This window comes from Pelecanus crispus, chromosome 20 (assembly GCF_030463565.1).
Source record: "Pelecanus crispus isolate bPelCri1 chromosome 20, bPelCri1.pri, whole genome shotgun sequence".
Classification (NCBI taxonomy): Eukaryota; Metazoa; Chordata; class Aves; order Pelecaniformes; family Pelecanidae; genus Pelecanus; species Pelecanus crispus.
The window spans coordinates 2,387,456-2,406,657 of NC_134662.1; the positions used below are offsets into that span (position 1 = coordinate 2,387,456).

The 19,202-nt window shown below is 42.5% G+C and overlaps 1 protein-coding gene across 1 annotated transcript in view; it reads left to right on the plus strand.

The window, feature by feature from the left end:
- Positions 1 to 19,202, plus strand: part of DOT1L (DOT1 like histone lysine methyltransferase) — a 65,891-nt gene that overhangs the window by 22,941 nt on the left and 23,748 nt on the right. The window contains exons 5-9 of the mRNA XM_075723876.1: positions 492 to 720; positions 4,057 to 4,151; positions 6,816 to 6,878; positions 15,033 to 15,088; positions 17,781 to 17,860. Of these exons, the coding sequence (XP_075579991.1) occupies positions 492 to 720; positions 4,057 to 4,151; positions 6,816 to 6,878; positions 15,033 to 15,088; positions 17,781 to 17,860 (523 nt within the window). The remainder of the gene's footprint in view (positions 1 to 491; positions 721 to 4,056; positions 4,152 to 6,815; positions 6,879 to 15,032; positions 15,089 to 17,780; positions 17,861 to 19,202) is intronic.

Here is a 19,202-nt window from a genome sequence, read left to right on the forward strand (position 1 = left end):
AAAGGAAGCTTGATTTCCATCTCTTTCCTGCCACTCCCTGTTTGAGTACATATGATCCCTCCCATCCCACAGTTCCTGAAAGAAAACGAAACTGCTCTTACGTTGACAGTACAGTCAACATCAGTTCAGTGGCGATCAGTAAATAAAAAATGAGTGAACAGACTTTTACGCCTACTCCAACTATATTCAGTATTAAGCTTTACATTGCCTACTGATTTTCACATCTTTTTAATTTCCCCTTTACCACCTATTTCCAGCAGGCATATTTGAAATTACTTACTAGCTGAGGTGAGGCAAAGTATAGGTGTTGAGTAATTTCTTTAGTATCGTTCACTGGTTTTATCTTTGCAGAGCACCTGCAGACCAGCCTGTGAGGGAGGGGATGGCAGGGAATTTCTCTCATTTCTATGTTATGCCGATGCAGCCTTGTTTTGGTGACGTTTACTTGTCCTCATGTTGGGTTCGTACGTTCTTCCTGCTCTTTGCCTTAGTGGAAGGGAACCACCCAACCGATGAAGCTGAACACTCGTCCCTCCAACGGGCTCCTCCGGCACATCCTGCAGCAAGTGTACAACCACTCGGTGACTGATCCAGAGAAACTTAACAACTACGAGCCCTTTTCCCCAGAGGTTTACGGAGAAACTTCCTTTGACTTGGTGGCCCAAATGATAGATGAAATTAAAATGACAGAGGATGATTTGTTTGTTGACTTGGGCAGTGGTAAGTGACCAATAACTTAAGGGGGTTTTCTTTTTCTTTTTGGCTTGCTGTTTTTTCCTTTCTTTAAAAAAAAAAAAAAAAAGTGAAATTAATATTTGGAAGGTAAGCCAGGACTAAGGATTGTGTTACAGCATAAGCACCTTTTCTAGATAATCCCCAATGATGCTCCTGCTTTTTATGACAAAATTAGATAGACCAAACAGACATCCCAGGCGTTCTTCCCTGTGGTGCTAGTGAAACGTCGGCCTACAAATGCAATAAACCCTTATTACAGAAAACTCTTGGTTTCTGTTGCTATTGGCGGATACACTTATAAAGAAGAACAACATTAAAAATGATGCTTGAAAGATAACAATAGCAGTTCCATTTCTAAGGTTTCATCTATTTTCAGTGGATTCCGTTTATGCCCTTCATATCTGAAAATGTGATTTCTTGACCCTTCCCGTGCCAGCGTGAAACACTTGGTGTGGAATCTGAAAATTAAGCAGTTTTTTCTCTCTGACATACTTTTCAGTGTGTCAAAAAAGACTTTATAGTTAGCTTTAACAGCTGCCTTGTGAGACCCCATGAAAAATAGCTTACAACCTACAACTGCATCTTGTGAACAGGTTAGAGTTTTAAAAGGAAATAGATGTTTCTAGTTGGTAAAGAAATGAGATACGACTTAAACACATGTGGAAGAGATATACTGAGTGAGAAGATGATGTTCTTCTTTTTGTTGCTAAAATCTGGTTTGGAGCAGGAAAGGAGTAATAAGAATTTCCCCTTTTACTGGAAGGGTTGTAAAGTTCTAAATTAAGTAGGTTTTGGTTTTGTTGCTGGTATGATACAGGACTTCTGGGGAAAAATATTTTAAAATACATTCATTTGTTAAAAAAAACAGCAGGACTGCCATTCCCCACCAAAACTTAATACATCTCCAGTCAGGGATCTTCAGTGATGATTTTTTTCTTTTAACCCCCTGCTTCCTGCCCCAGTGGGACTTGTGTCTGAAATTTCCTGTTTCGGTGACTTATGTTCAGATGAGACATTTAGAAAGGCATCAGATCTGACAAACTATTTTCCATCTGGAAGAAAAAAATTGCCATGGATGCTCACAATTGTTTGTTCAGGAAGGTTAAAGAAGATCATATCTGAAGTCCTGTAGTGCTGCTGATTATGTAACAAGCTCAAACGTTAGATACTTTTACCTGCTATCATCAGAAATAAAATCGGGTATTTATTGGTAACCTCCCCACTTTAATCTTGGAGATTGACCAACAGTATAAAAATTCACAGTCTAAAAAGCCCGTATGAAAGGAATGGTGTAAATTCAGAAGCCTTTGACTTTTAATGTGAGCTAAAAATTAAAACCAGAACATTGTTGAGTTTGTACTGAAGGAGTGAACTTTTTGTAAATTGTAATCAATGCAGTATTGAGCGCAGCGTGAATGAAAACACTGTCATGGCATATTATTTCTATCAGTAAATTTAACGCCGTTCCAATAACTACAAGCATACAGCAGTGGCTGAACAGCAGGGCTAAACCCCCACCAGGGTGCTGTGGCTGTTCTTGTTAGTTTTGTGTGTGATGCCAGGAATATGTGGCTCATTGCAGGAGGAATTTATGGAGGTATGCATCATCATTAGGCAAACTGAAATTACAATACAGTTAAGTTCTTGCAAACAGAAAAGCCAAAGACAGACAAGATTAATAACTTCTTATGCCGTATCATGTGATATCTGGCAGTGCAGCGTGTTCTTGATTGTCCCTTTAGTCTTCGTCCTCCTTGCTCTTCGTAAATAAGAAACAGCAAAACAGTCCTGCCTCAGATCTTTGATTGTCCATGTTCTCCACCCTGCAGAAATTTGTACAGCCATATTTGCAAGTGTATAAAATGTGCATGTGTATGCAAAATGGGAATTGGCAAAAAAACCCCAAACCAACCAAAAAAACCCAACAACAAAACCCCCTGTCAGCACTACAGTCCTCATTGTGCCAGACAACATTATAGTGGTAATGGTTTAAATGCAGGAGTTCCACCCCTTCAATTACCAGTGCCGCTTCCTGCCGGCAGCCAATGAAATGGAAAACAGCAATATGTTTTCTGAGCAAATGGGCGATCCTCTTAGATTCACTCTTGTTTCCCATGTGGTCATCTGCAGAATGATTATGTGCACTGGCGAGACAAGAATGCATTTTATGTTAGTCATAGACAAAAAGCCATGCGTCAATGTACTGCTGATGAACATCGGATCTTTTAAGAAAATCTTAAGTGACTGCTTTACCAAATGTGGAATGACATCGCTCTAGTGTGTGCAAACTGTGTTGCTCATCAGAGAGAAATCTACTATTTTTTTCTTTTTTCTTTTTAACGTAGGATGGGGTGGGGGAGAGGAAATGCATTCAGGCAAGGTATAGAAATGGCATCTAATTACTGCTGGTAGCATCTGATGCAAGTAGAATTTGGATTGATGGGAAGTTCATGCATTTTTAAGCAATACTGAGTCTTGCCAGCGTAGTGGTTAATTCTGAAATTTTGAGTGTTGAACCCTGTAACATTTTCTAAAGTAGCTCTCATATAAATAAGCTTTACCTGTTCTTAGAGTTTGTGCTGCATTTCATGGTGAAAACCAGTAAAAATATTGCTAGACTATGGCAAACATTTTAGCCAATCTTTAAATTAAGGCGTAGGTATGTGACCAACAAGTATTTGTTTTGGGTTGTGGTAAGGTTTGTCTAACTGTTCAATTACTTAATTAAATAGTGAATTACAATGTAAAACCTGTAGATTCGATGTAATACATACAAAATTTGTGGACAAAAAAATGAAAATGCAGCTATTCTGGTACCTGTGTGAATTTGTAAAAATGAGCCTGCAATATGTAATAAAAGTAGCCATTAGTAATTATCAGTACAAACATTGCTGTAAATGTTGCAGTCTTATGCTATTATCAATAAAAAGTGCTTGAAAAACACACACATTGAAAAACGTAAACCTCAGAACTACAATGCTAGAAATTCTTTTCTGTAAGAAAAGTGAAATTACACTGCTTACTTTCTAGTTAGAATGTAAACCCTTTTTACTGAAAAACAGGTTCTTAGTATTTCACATCTTCCAGGGAAATGGGACTGACTTCAGCACGTTGCCTTGAATCTGCTTTTCAGTTGGGAGATAGGCAGAGTTCATATGGGAACTGTCAGACGCAACTGGGAGTTGAAATGGTACCCTGCAGCCTAGTCCCACAGAGTACCTGCATTTTTCCCGTTGGCCTTTGCTCTAAAAGCTCTTAATCTCCCCTTGCAGTGGTTTTCTACTGAAACTTGTTCTCAGGTTTGTTTTTTCTTTCCTGCAGGTGTGGGTCAGGTGGTGCTTCAAGTGGCTGCAGCCACAAACTGCAAACATCACTACGGTGTGGAGAAAGCTGATATTCCAGCCAAATATGCTGAGGTGAGGTTTTCTGAAGTGAGCTGTGTGCGATATGCCTTATTTGAAGGCTAACTCAGTGGCTCAGGATTACTGTTAAGTGCTATGCAGGAAGAAAAGCAGAATTTCAGTCCTAGTTGCTTTTGTTTCTTGGGTCAGTAAGACCTGGAGCACGGCATGCTTAGGGAAGGAAGTGTATGTCTAGTCATTTGCTAGCAGTGCTTGCGGAGCGCACCGGAAGAGCATTAGCACGTTTCTGAAGCTATTTCAGAACCAGGAGGTGTAACGCTGTTTTAACAGTAATGGTGTAGGACCTATTCAAAAGGAAGTGCAGTGTAAGCTTCACCTAAACACCTGCAATCATTGTGTCTGAAGTGGCTCTAACGCAGGGCTTCCAGAGACCACACCATTCAGCAAACCTAGGAATGAATTCACCAAACAAATAGTTCTTAAAGGTTTTAAAGGCTATGTTTCTGCTTATGGTAGTGATGCCCCTTTTTGGTGTCCTAAAGCTGAAGTTCAGCTTAGTTATTAAAATGTTGTAGGCTAATTGATGAGGCCTGTGTTGGGTACTTGGTTAACAACTGCTTAGTAGGCACCCAAATGAAGTCTTATTATAAGAAAACCATAACGTTTAGTCAGGCAGGCAGTTTTCTTTACGCCTCTTCTAATTCTGTGCCAATCGGGACACTCAAAGATAATCAGTTCCAAGGCAAACCTGGAAGGCAAATGAGCTACAAGCAAACAATAAAGGTTAGTCATGCCTTACCATAAGAAGTTTACTTTCTTCAGTAGACTGAACAGAAGCTTATCCCTCCATATTGCTAAAACAAGCTGACTCAGTCTGTACAGGCTAGAAAATTATACCTTATGAAGGGAGGGATCCCTTGATCCTCCTTTTCAGTGGTGTGGGCAAAAATGCATAAACACAGCAGCAAAGAAGGTCAGACAAGGTTCTAAAAATCCATTTTGTTTCCCCTGCCATGACCCAGTGGAAATTTCCAACTGGAGTGCTCTTTGCAGTCCCTCTTCGTGAGCATTCTGGTTTCATTAGGGAGTCACTTGCAAGGCCTGGACTCCTGTCTGTGTTTACTATTAAGCATAAAGATCAGCGTTAAAGAGGGAAAGTTAAATTCTCACTTTCTCTAATACCCCTTCATGTCATTGTGCGAACACAAGGCTTTAGTGAAAATGGTGAGCAAATGAAAAAATTTCCCACAAATTGAATATTAGGAATATTAATTAGCTCATGGGGTACCTTCAGTTTCAGAAGTACACCAGTATCTCATATGGTTACTGGCTGAACAAAATACACTGCATTATCCTTCTGGTCACAGACGATGTCCTGTCAGATTTAACAGCTAAACAACTGCTGCAGTGTCAGAACGTGTGAAGCTGCCTGCGTACAGCTAATCTGCCTTGTGCTGTCTGTAATGGACCAGTTTTCCTCCCCATCTCTGACAAACATTTGTGGAAGGGATTGGATTAAGTTTCTAGTTAAGATTGGCTGTGGCAACACGTCTCTGGTTACTATGATAATTAATGCAGATGACTTGGTAAAGCTTCAGCTAAAGAGGAGGAACATTATGGATTTGTTCTAGTGAAGTTGTCTTAAAAGAAAATTAAAATGTAAGTTCTTACAGCATATGAAAATACTGAAGATTTTTGTGAGTTATCCTACTAAGCTTTGGAGCGCTTTGGAAACGCGAAGAATTTTAAAACACATCTGTCAACACACCCTGTTTTATTGAGCTGCTGATGGAGGTCTCCACCATCGCCAAGTTGTCACTGAAGCCAGAATTCCTGCTGTGCTGCTCTCCCTTATCTCCTTTGCCTGCTACCTCCAAATTTGGGCCCTCCCATATGTGGAGTTAAATCCTAAAGATCAGGATTTTTTTTTTCAGTCTTCCAAGACACTAGAAATTCATTTTCAAATGCGTTGTATAGGTGTAGCTGGACCCTCACTGCCCCTCTAAAATAATGACCTGTGCTGCATATTGTCAATTTATGTAGATGGGGACAAAATTTTGTAAATGTGGAGATGCATATTTGTGAGGCACCAAGCTACCTTGATGTATGGGGTTTTTGTTTCCTTTCTGCTATATTTGGGCAATGGAAAACTGGTGCCAGCTACCTGTTTGGGTAATAGCAGCCTTCCATCCTCTGCAGCCCTAGTCTGTTTAGATGTAGTTTGAAGCATTCTTCCTGGTTGCTCCAGCAAATGCAGTGCTCCTTCCATTTGCTGTTGCAATGCTTTGCATGCTGCTTTCTGCTTTCTCATTCGCCCTAGCTGACCTGTCTTTATCCTGTTGTTCCTTTGCTAACTGGGCTGCATTCAGTGCCTCCCACTCGCTGTGGGATTATGTACCGCAGTGCCATTTTTAGTGCTGAGCCGTGTCAACTCAGATTGCCTTGCTTATAACTTTGTTGAAAAGGGGGGAGAGAAGATGATGCCAGATTTGACTTGGCCCTGATGAAGCAAAGGTTTTTCTAAGGAAACTAAACTACAGTAGTTGTCTGTCTGCCTGTCCTTTGAGTGCTAATGGCAAAAAAACCCAAACCAAGCCAACCAACCAAAAAGTCTTAGGGGTCAATGAGCACTGTCAGAGCTGCATCTCCTTTTACTGCGATGTAACTGGTAACACGAGATGTCCTAATAGGTGGTTTTGTTTTTCCTCCCTCTTCTAGACGATGGACAGAGAGTTCAGAAAGTGGATGAAATGGTATGGGAAAAAACATGCAGAATACACAGTGAGTGAAATTCAGCTGAAAAACTTTGTGATCCATGCTGATGTACAGAATTTGCAAAGTCCTCTGCAGCCTTTCACCAGCCAAGCAGCAGTATGAGCCATATCTGCTTCCTGGCTTTTATGTTGAACCCGAGGATGGTGTTCTCCAAGACATCCTCCCAGGCTCCCTCTTTGTCTTGCTTGGCATGTGGTATGGTGTTATTGGGAGCACTTTCAGGTCTTTTCAGAAGCTCTTGGAAGACTTACTCTTCTGAAATGTCGTTTTAACTGGGGCTGCCATGTGTCTGCTGTTTGTATTAAATCTTTTACATTTGGTCCCTCCACCCCCCCATGGTGTGGGGGTTCTGCTGGGTAGACTATTGAAAATAGCAGCTCCTCCTTGGGTTTCTGAAATCTCCTGCTAGAAACAAAAGCTGAAGCTTTGGTTCTGCAGGCAGGTGAAGGTGTGGTCACCTGGGGCAGGTTGTGGAGGGGAGGGGATGGCAGGGATTTCAACACTGGGGAGCGTGGGGTTGAAGTTCTGGGTGAGTGCCAGCCCTATGAGATCAGAGCAGAAGACTCCAGGACCAATTAACAGGATAGATAGTTTGTAGTTGGAGGTACGGGGTGGGTTGTGGGCTCAGGAAGGATGGTGGGTGGTTAGTTCTGATTTAGAAAGGATTGGAATTAGATGCTCTGAGGGTGGAGCTAGAGCAGGAGGAGTACGTGGGTCACCACAGGGCATCTCTCTAGCTGAGGCTAGGGACACGTGTTGAAATAGCTTTCTCCTTCCTCCGAATATTACTTAATTATTGTGGATGATTTTTCCACTCTGTAATGATAGTGTGAAGCATGTGCAGAGTTGTACGCTGTCTTGTGTCATTCCTTCCTCTTTTCCTTTTCTCCCCCTTCTTAAATGTCATTAAGAAAATCTGCTCCTTAGTTAATCACTTTCCAGTGAGGAAATGTATGTAATCATAGTACAATAGGAACACACTGGGAGTTTTGAAAATACATGTATTTATGCTTCTCCTGCCACTTTCCTATGCTCAAGGAAGAGGCTGGATGGATCAGGGTTGTTCCCTAATTGCCTGGAGAAGTTGGGTCACTTCTTTCCTGCCGAGAAGCTGCAGCTAGCAGTGCGTACTGCAGTTAAAGTGCGAGCAAGTGTTTGGGGAACTACTTCTTCATTTTCCTTTTGTACAGAGCCATTATTGCTGTGTTACTGGAATGGTTTGAACCACATGGCTTTCAGCGTTCCAGCAGTGTGGGATCAAATGGCAGGTCGTAGATGGCCAGCCTTTATTTCCCAATTTTCTGTGTCTGCTGGGATCCCTAGTGCTCTTTAGAGGGCTTATCTTGTAACGAAGGATGCTGTAACTCTCCCTTCGGGAATCAGGCTGGAGAAGGTGATAGTGCCACCTGCCTCTGTGCACTTTCTTCCTGAAACGGTTTTACTGTATAGTGTGATTTTCTTCAGAGGGATGCTGGGCCTGCTGTGGGACTAGTTTGTAGCAGGATTGATATCAGGCTGCTAACTCTTTCCTGCTGTGGAAACACTGTGAATGCTTTACTTTTCATGAAGTGGCCATATGGCATTTTTCCATTGTGTCACCCAGCTGGCATTACATGAAAGGAGTTGTTACTGAAGATACTCTGCTTATGAGCTGTGTAATTTAAAGAATAGGATAGGAACTTGGACTAAAATATTGAAAGCATATTGATTGCCGTAGGCAGAGAGCATTTCCATATTGTGCATTCCAAGTGACAGAGTCTGGTACTCTGTTGAAACAAAGCTACTTATTTTTTGCTAGGTTCTTTGGCTTTTATAGCTCTGTTTTCTGAAAGTGTTTAGAGTAAAATTTCTCTTGAGTATGCAGCCTGCTTTTCTGGGAAGAGTTGAACACTTGCAGTACTTCTTGTCTTAAGGAAAGTTGGTTTCCTATCGCCTTGTCACAGTGATGCTTGAAGATAGATTTTGGTCTTTTACATGTAGACACCCAGGGCAGATTTTATTCAGTTTTTATTGCTTCATCAAACATCCTAGGCTTACACTTCTTTTTGCCAAACAGTATATTTTCTTTGGTAACTCCTTAGTCACCTATGGAAGATGCTGCCGATCATTAAAGAGAGTGCAAACTTGTCTCATAATGCATCTAGAAGACACTGGAAGGCATGGAATTAAAAGCCTGGTATCTTTGTCTTTCTGGAAAACAACTTTGTCCCTGCAAAATGCTTAGTGGGGTCCCAAACTTCCAAATGTTGGAGGCAAAATAAGCACAAATTCAAATAATCTGTCATCAGCAGAGCTTAACTTGTGAATTCCACTCTAATATTTTAGGCAGTCATATGAAAAATAAATATTTTGAGAAGAATAAAGTGTTGGACGAGGGAAGCTTGGCAGAAGTTCACTGGGAAGAAGTCTCAGATCCCACCTGCAGCTTTGTCTGAATAATGTCGACAGTGGTTTTGACTTCATGCACGTAGCAGCTGCCTTGCTGTAAAAGTAAAAATTGTGGTACATAAGGCAGCAATAAATCCTGGAGCTGGGCCTGCAGGGCTGTGGTTTGTTTTTTTTCTTTTAACAGCCAAGAGCCTAGTACAATTCTAGGGTTCCAATACAAATGGATTTTTGATTTCTCACTGAAAAGTGATCTGCTGCTTGTCTTAAGTCTTGTCTTTTAGCTAGCACTGTTTTGGTGAGGCAACAGTTACTGCCCTTACCAGCTCTGCAACCATTAGATTCACTTCGTCGCCTTCCCCACTGGAATATTCTTGTTACTGCTGGAAGTTCTGAGCTTGGGCACCTGAATTCTGACGAGCAAGGTCCTGTGACAACATTTAAAACAAACCCTGATTGTCCAGCTATATTTCCATTCTATTTTGTCCACTATCATAGAAAAAAGTCTTTTGAGAAATGGTCCCATACAAAATATGCAGTGTCACACACATACAGATCTTTTCGGTAAAAGAAAACATCGTTGCGTAGTCACTTTCAGATAATAATTGCATGTTAAACTTCTCCAGTAGCTAGTGGCAAAGTGTCCTGAGGCATGTTGGATGCCTAAGGCTTCTGCAGAGCTACAGTAATGGGTCATCGCTGCCGCTTTAGAGTGGAAAGATCCATTCGGGGCATGAAAGGAGTGGGAGAAAGGTTGCTCATCATACGTTGGCTTGTAAGTCTCCTGATCTCCAGCTATTGTAGGTAATCGTATCTCATAATCCTGTTAAATGAACTGAGTTTCATTTTAAGTGACGAGCTGTTCAATCTCATGATTCTAATTGGGAAAAAACCCAAAGACAGTAACACTTTCTGATAAGAATCTTTCTTAGTTTTTATATTCAACTGATATGTTTCAATTATGATTCTGTGATTCTAATTTGCTATAGATATTTACATCCCTGTGCTATGGCTGTTGATGTCTAATTCCTGATCGGTTAGGGATAATAATATTCTTTGCTAGTCTTCTCTTTTGCATTTGGAGGGAATGCATTTATACTTCTAGAGCTTTTTTCATCAGCAGCAGCTGCTTCAGCTCTTTGGACTAGAATGTCCCACTTCAACACATCTCGCTTTGTTTCAACTCCTTTTATCTTCTCGTTTCTCTTCCCATGGAACTGAGAAGTTTCCAAGATTAGCCTTACCCCATTCTTTTCAAGAAAAGTGTTGTCTGAAGGAAACCGGAGACTTTTCTAAGGTCATTAGGCCTAGATAATTAGAGAGTCTTTCTTGGGGAATTTCTGCACATGTGCAGCCATCAAATTAAAAAGCGGTATTGCAATTAAGAGCCAGATGGGTTTTCATGGTTTCTAACTGTAAATATCCTCATGTGGCTTCAAAATGAGAGCCATCTCCAGGTATCTAGGGCACAATGCTGAGATTGCCATGTAGCAGAAAGTGCTTAAGTGTCCTTCCTGGGGTACCCTTGAAGACAGTTTTCAGTGTGTCCTCAGTGCCTACTACCTGTTGTACTCTTCTGCTAGCGGAAGGTATTCTTCCAGTCATAGGCTAGAGGAGGTCTCTGCAAGCTGCAGTCACGCATTGGACTTCTGCTGAAGACAAGGATTTGTTTACTCGGGGTTTTTATAACAGAATACCTTCCCCTGTTCCATAAAAGCTTGTTTTAGCAGTAGGTGGAAATCATCTACAAGTCTTGAAAATAAGTGCGGGAATTTAGGTCAGTGTTGCTAAAGGCTGGGATTTTGGCTGGATGGACGTCTCCGGCACACGTGCTGTCTGCTCGGAGGAAACCGCAGTAGCTTCTAATGGATGAAGATGCTCTGTGGTTCAGCCCTGTGGATTAGAGGTGATTTTTGTTGTGCATAAATCAGTGGAAGCCTGGCATCTGTAAGCTTGCAGGCTTGTCTCTGATTGAGTTTGGGGTGCCCTGTCTGGCTTGTTTTCCTGGAAATCTCTGTTCTGAGCAAAAGCAGAGTGATTTGTGTGGGAGTTTCATTGTCTCTTGCTGCCTGATACCAGCTGCTGGTTTGTGGGGATAACTGACATTACCTCCACTTAAAAACTTGCATTGCTTAACAGTACACTGCAGCTGAGGAAAGGGCAAGATATCTCTTTGTCCCAGATATTTTTGAATGCCCTATTTCAGCGGGAAACTTGATGTTTTGGTATTTGAAAAGCCCTCCAAACGTCCCCTGTGGCTTTGAAATGGTGCCACATTTTGGAGGTTTGGATTCATGCCTCCAAGTTATTTTTGAAAAGAACAGGAACCTAAAAATAACCATGTGTACTTTTCCAGGCAGAAATGACTGGTTTTTGTGAGCCAAGTGTTTGCATGGAGGCTGCTGGAATGAGGCATTCTGCCGTGTGAATTTATGGCTTTGTGTAGCCGGTCAAATAGAGCGTTACCAGAGAGACTCCCAGCCCAGCACTGGGGCGAGAACGGAGCCCTCCTCCGCGGCAGAGGGGCTTGACCTTCATAAACTGTTGCTCTGCTACGTGATGAATGCACAGCCGCTGGAGTGTACCTCTTGTTGCTTCCCCGGGGCGGTGACCTGCCGGTTTTCTTCCAGTTGCAGGAATCGGATGCCGTTGAGCAGATTTCTGCAGTCTCCGTAGAGCAAATTTATCTGTTTGAAAAACCTGAATAAAAACCTGTTTTGGCTTCTAAATTTAGAAACAATGCAGGCTGGCAGCTCTCTGGAGCGGATTTCACTGAGCTAATTATCCTTTTAGATAAAGCATGTCTCTTGCACTGTCTAATCAGATGAAAATATCTGCATTACAGATGGTCCCTTCCATTCATTATTCACTAAGGAGATTAAGTTTCGCAGAGAGAGGAGGAACACGATGGGGGTGGGGACACTGGTGGGAAGAGATTGAGAGCATCCCTGTAGCTGTCAGCGCTGCTTTGCACGGGCGTGCCCCCTTCTCCCGACACGACCATAATGGACCATGTTCTTCTACTGGTTTAGCTACCCCAGCCCTTGGCCAGGAGTGACTTAGATGGAGTTTCCTTACCAGTTCTTGTTTTGCTCTCAGAATTGTTGTAAACCACAGAGTTGACTGGGATTTTGGGGGGATTTTGTTGGATTCCCCATGTCAGTTGATGGGAAAGGCCCTACTTTCCTCCTTTTAGGCCATCATTTATCGATCACTGCTCCCCAAGTAGGGCAGGTGAAGAAACTGGTCGTCAAGAGTAGTCAATCAGATAGCTCTTGTAGTCTGTTTTACGTGTAGCAGACCACTGATCCAGGAATCACTGTCTTGCTTCCAGAGGGGAAAAAATAACCAATTTTCTCCCAACCACAGTTGACCATCTGGTTATTTCTGTACTCCAGTATTTTTCCTGGTGAGATTTTTTTCCCTCAACTATTAGCTAAGTATGAGCTAGGGTAGCATTACAATGCAAAAATAGACGGGTTTAAACAGGGCTGTGGTTCATTTGAATTGTAACACGGCTATATCTTGCAAAAGTAGACGGGGAAAAAGCGTTCAGCCTCCACACGTTAGATCAGGTTGAAGTATGGATATTTTGGTTATAACTGCGCTCTTCCTAACCACATAGGCAGGACAAACATATAGTGTAACTGGATCCAAATAAAGTATAACAGCCACTTGGGTTAGATTTCAAGACCTTTATATGAAACTTAGTATTTCAAAATAGTTTCATGTTACGCTGGTTCTTTGTTCTCTTGCTAGACTATGGCTTTATAATCCTGCTTCCTTATTTTTCAAATGTTTTTCTTTCTCCTGTTAGTGTATGAAAACCTCATGTAGACATTAGAAACTGTGGAGTGGAGGACTGCAGTATAGAAGCTGACTTGCAAAAAATGTTGTAAAAGAAATATAGTTGCCTTGCATGTGGGTTTTCTTCTACTGTGTCTTGGTTACCCAACCATGAAACTATTTACTACAAGAACAGATAAGACTCTGAGACAAAATTATCTCTCAAAAATAATCTAGAGATGGTCTCCATTCACAAATAGGGCACACAGAGCTCCAGCAAAATTGTTTCTGTATATGAGGTGAGAAGAACTCGGTACTCTTTAGAGCTGTTCTGACATTGCATTGAGTTTCTGCTTTAGATTTTGAAAATACCTAGTAGTATGTTGTTAGGTTGGATCTCTTTGAGTTGCCTCCAACGTACGCTTTGTTTTTACTATAGCGGGGGATATCAAAACATGCATCCCCTCCCAGCAGGTGTGAGAATACAGGTAGTAATTCTGTTTTAAAATCTTATTTCAGCATAGCTGTTTGGCAGAATAGATAATTCTGACTAACTTTAGTTTTTCTAACTTACTGTTTTCAGCATGTTTAATTTCAAACACTTAAGGCTCTTTGAAAAAGTTCTTGATCTCTTGCCCAAGAACCCTCAGTGTTAGCTTTTCTCAGCCCTCTTGCACAGTGTGTAGCAGCAGGGCATTTGGACTTCTTTTTTGGTTTTTTTTCCCCCTCCTCTCCTCCCGAGAAGCAGACCCGCTCCTGTTGGCAGCTGTGCCTTTGTCCTTCACAACGGCTCAGGTTTACCTCCGTTTGTCATCCCTTCTGTGGCTCTGAGTGGCGTCAGGCTGCTCCGCTGGGAAGGGGGAGCCGTGGTGGAAGATGCCAGGCTGTGGTGCTTCACTGAGACAGGTATCCTGGCTTAGCTGGCGAGGTTTGGAAGTAGCTTGAGCGTGTCTGCGTTGCAGTGCAGGCACTTCTGTTTGAGGTGTCACTAAAGGAGAATAAGTGCTGGCACGTGAATTGCTCACTTCTTTCCATACAAAGGAACATAGGCAGAAAAAGGATGCTAAGCAGTCACTGTTGTTGCTTTGATGTTCCTGAGGTTCTGATATATGCCATCATCTTACTTGCCCCTTCAAAGTGTGTCATCATCATTAATTATATAGTTGCATATTATTTTTTTCTCTCCTCCTCTTATCTTCCTCCTCCAACACTCCTTCTGCCTTACTGGTGGCAGAGCAAACCAGCATGGCCCATAGATTCCTCTCTCCTCTCAAAAGCATGACTGAGAAAACGTTAAGCTGTGGAAAAGCTGTGTAGTTGTGGGTATTAATATGGAACTTGATGTGGCTTCATCAGAAGGGTACTATATAAGTCACTGAAGTAATAACTATAATTATTTTCAAATAAGGCCTTTATGTTACTTGATTTCAAATGTGAAAGTGTTAGAAGCATTCAAGATTTAGATTTAGTACCATGGAAAAATCAGATGCTTGTCTGTCCATTGCACCAAGAGCCGGAATTACAAGCCAGTGTTTCCAGCAAGCGCCGTGCCGAACCTCTTTGCTCCGGTTCCCTCTCTGCTGAGAGGGGCTGACCCAACCTCGGGGGTCAGCGGCGACTTGAGGAGGCATTTGCTGATCGTTTCTGGTGCAGGCTCTGCACGGCATTGCTGGCTTCCCCATGGAGTGCAGCCTTCACAGGGCATCGGTGATACCCTTCCCCGTTGATCCCGTGGAGGGGAGCAGCTGAGGGTGGGAGCAGGGAGGGAGGCATCTCTGGGAGCCGAGGAACGGGCAGAGCCAGCTGCGGAGCTCTGGGTGCTTCATCTCCTCCGTATTTCCTAAAGACTTCACCTTATTTCTAGTGGTATCACTGAGTTGGTACAGCATGTTTGCTCTTCTCCAAAGGAAAAGCGATACGGAGCAGAAAGGAACAATGTTAACTCTTGTGTGTGTGTGTGGTTTTTTGTGTTCTTTGTCTTTTTTTAAGCTGGAAAGAGGTGACTTCCTCTCAGAAGAATGGAGAGAGAGAATTGCAAACACAAGGTACAGTACAGCAATTGAATGCTGCTTTATGAACTGAATATCTGGGAGTTTGTATAATGGAAACTGGGAGGCTAGCCAGCTTTTTATATAGAATTTCCATAGCAAATACCAAAAGTCTATCTGCCAACTTTTATACTGGCCTCTTTAGATCCTGTTTTCTGACTAGAAGAATGGGTTTAAATGCACGTCCTGTGATATTACATATAAGGGTGTTTCCAAGATAAATTCTGGTTATACAGAGAAGTATAAACCTCTGTTTGTTTTGCATATCCTTGTAGTTCGTGTCAGTGATTCTGGCAAAACACTAGATACCTTGGCTATTGGTGCCTACAGCTAGGCTCACTTTCCATTTAAAAAAACCCAAAAGACCCAAGTGAGTCTGTTCCAACTTAAATTGGGAATTCATTTATCTTGAAGATTATTTCTGTGAAGATCTGTACAGAGGGCTAGACTCTTTTGATGGTAGCAAAAAGTAAAATTGTTAAAAGCATAAAATACTCTTCTGTATTTTTAGATGCTTTGCATTCTTTCAGCCTTATGGACAGAAAAAAAGTCTTAATTTTTATATGACATTCTGGGCCACCCTGTAACGTGGGAGAATAGAAGACAGTTGTCAAAGAGGGCTCTCTGGAAGTCTTCAGTGTTGTAGCAATTTATGGATTGCTTCCGAGACACTCTTTGAAGAGTACTCCATCCAGAGGGAGTCTGCCAGGCTGATGATTTTTGCATTATTATGTACCTCAGTTAAAACTTCTGGAGGTGCCTTTTAATTTGTGGACAGACTTGTCCCAGCCTTGCAGCACAGTGGGCTTTTGCTTTGTTGCTTGCTGTTCCAAACGCACACTCCTCTGCTGTCTGTGCTGCAACTTTCCTGGGAACAAATTTAATTTTTTTTGTTTAGATTTTTAGCTGAAGTACATCTAACTGCATGCAGAAATGCTGGTAGATGTTTATTTTGTATGGTATGCAGCTAATTGTATGCCTGCTGATCCACAGCCACCTTGCTCTCCGATACAGAAATTGGAAAAGAAATAGCTTTTTCCCCACAAGTGTTAGGTGTTTGTGTTTGTTCTGAGCGTGCCAACTGTTCAGCGTCTGCTCTAATGAGACTGCAGATCGTCTGATGAATTCTCGTTGGAGCCATCCAATCTTAGAGAGTAATTTTAAGTGCCGGCCTTCCCCTGAGCGTGGAGCGGTGGCCAGGCTCCGAAGGGAAGGGCGCATTTGTACCAAGACGCGGTTCTACGTGGTTGAGTGCTGACATGGAAGCAAGCTGTGCCGCACGCAGTATTCCTGTTAATAACTGTACTTGTGGCTTAGCCGTACGTGCTGAAAAGAGGGTGGAAGTCAAAGTGGACTGGGGGCTCCTGTGCTTCTGTCGTCTGCATACAAAATATTGTGCCAGAATGAACACTAAAAAAATATATCTGGCAAGCCATGTCTTTTTTTCCCTTCCTTTCCTGGATGTTTTCTAGTCCCATTAATACGCTTGGCTCTTTTGCAAGACCTCTTTTTTGGCACATGGTGGAAAGGAGGAGGAAGAAACCCCTGCTAGCCTTACTTGCCAGGCAGGGTTTCCCAAATTTCCAAGAGCAAGGCGTAGCAAGAATAACTTTTTTCCCTTGGTGTATAAACATTTTTTTTTTCATTCGTGGCTTTTAATAGCTTTGGCTGCTGCTCTTAAACTCAGTGTCCTTGTTGAACATGTTTCGTGTGTGGAGGCACTAGGAGGGGAGTTTTCAAACAGACAAAGAAATCAGTTCTTCGTGTGGAAACGTTTCGCCAGAATGGCTTTCCCAGTCACGGTGCGGGGTGCTCAACAGCTTCCAGAGGTGTTGAGGGCTCTGCTGCAGGCTGGCAGGAGATGGGCACCAGGGACAATCAGACCAGGCCCAGGCTCTTCAAAGGAAAGGGATATTTCTTTTTTAATCTGTGACACGTCCTGTTTCTTTCCCAAACATTTTTATCATTTGTGTGATTCTACCTATGTGCAGGTTCCTTTGTTTCCATATGACTTCTGTTTTTTTCTTCAGGAACAAAACCTGCTCATTGGATTTCCTAACCCAGAAAAAATAAAGATGCAAATCCTCTGTTGTGGGTTATGGTGAAGGGCTGTGTTTAGGACAGGGAAAACACGCTGAGAGATGTCAACTTTCTTTTTGCATTATGGGGGAATTTAGAGCTAGAAGAGAAAATATGTTTTGGTATTTTTCTGTAACGTTTTAAATGCACGTGAAGAAGTAATGGGATGAAATATGTGTCTGTTGTGTTGAAGTGTTGCTTTTCACGTGTTGATTAACTGCTGTAAGTGTGTTGGTAGTTGCTGTGTTGGTGTTTGATCTCACCATGACAGTGGGGTGAAAACATTTTGCACATTGTTTTTATGTTGACACTTACGGTGCAAAACTCAGCTGTATGCTGAGAGGAACTGTCAGAGCAGGACGCCTTTAAATTTTTTTAAAATGTAATTATGTGGGCAGTGTCTGTGACTGCTAAAGGTAAGGTACTGTTTGTGTCGCTACGCAAGAAGGCGGCGTTTGGTGAGGTGGAAGCGGCTGTGTAGTCGGGGACAAGCAGCGTTTTTCAGTTTCACAAGTGGCTGTAAAGGCTGTGACTGTGGCTTGTAGCTGCGTGTGTGTGCTTGGGTGCCATTTGTGTGTCCCTGTTCATTAACGAGACCATTATCTTGCAGTGTTATTTTTGTGAATAATTTTGCCTTTGGTCCTGAGGTGGATCACCAACTGAAGGAGCGATTTGCGAACATGAAGGAAGGTAACAAATGGAACTTAAAACCTTTTTGCCTTGGTTTCCTGCTTGCTGTGGGAGCTGGTGGTGGTACGGGCTTAGCTGCAGCCATCAGAAGCCGGGTTGGTGGGTTTTGTTCTGTGCCTTGCGGGCGAGCGTCTGCACCGCAGTGGTTATTTCTTGGCCTTTTTACTTCCTGTCGTAATATTTGCTTGGACCTGCCTGATCACTGGGAAGCTGCTCCGCATGCGAGGACTCCGCGGAGCTCTGCGGGGCTGGGAGGAGCTGCCGGCCCTTTCTCACCTGCGACGGGAGCCACAAAACGTGCAGCGGCCAAGGCTGCAAAGCCCCTGGCCGCGCAGGCGTGGCTTTGTGTATCCAGCTTCTGAAACAGCAGCCTGAGTTCAGCTGCTGGAGTCTCCTACTTAGAGTTGTCACATTTAGTATTGGGTATTAAGTATTAAAATGGGGACGCTCACTGGGTGCCTGGTGCGCTTCCCCAGAAGTCGCGCTGCAGGCGCTAGTGACCGGGGATGCCCGGTAACCCCACTGTGCCCTTACGCTGCCCGAGGTGTCTTTTTTATTTCCTCTTAACCGCTTGCATAAGTAACAGTTCTATTTTCTTATGGCAGAAATTACAAAAATACATTTTTTTCAGGAATACTTATGGCATGAGCGAAGAAGCTGTGGCTTCCCATAGTACAGCTTTGTGCTGAAGTAAATAATGTGACTTTTGGGCTCTGTAGCAAACCGTAAAACCCCAAACTCAAGCTGTCTTCTTTAATTTTAGTGGTTGATATTTTTTCTTTTTTTTTAAACTTTCGTTTAGTGGTGGCTTGAGAGAAGTGGCAAGGTGGGGAAGGTTCAAGTGCTCTTTACAAAATGAAGAAACCTTAGTTCTCTTCCCAGAAGGTGCTCAGGCTCCGTGCCTTGGGCTGAGTGACCGCAAATAGCTGTGAAATGCGGATTAGCCTTCTTTTAAATAAAAGGGCTTTGGGGGCCTGCGTATAACAGACACTAACTAGGAGTGAGATAGCAGTGTTCCTAATTGAAATTTCTATAGATTGCCACTGAGAATTAATGCACTTTTTTTTTTTTTTTTTTTTCCCCTGAAGTGTTTTAAGATCTGTCATTTTAAAGTGATCCTTGAGGTGTCATCTCATAGCTACCTAGCAGGACTAATATATTGACTTTAGGGGATGCTGTCAGAATGAGCTTTAAGGGTTTTTTTGGTGGGTTTTGTTTTGTTTTGTTTTTTTAATTGTAATGATATAGAAGTGGTAGTTTTACTAGGGCTGCTCTTTAGGGCTCTGTACTGGGGTATAGTTAATAAGTAGTCATTTCTAGAAGAAACAGTGGTAGCTCACTT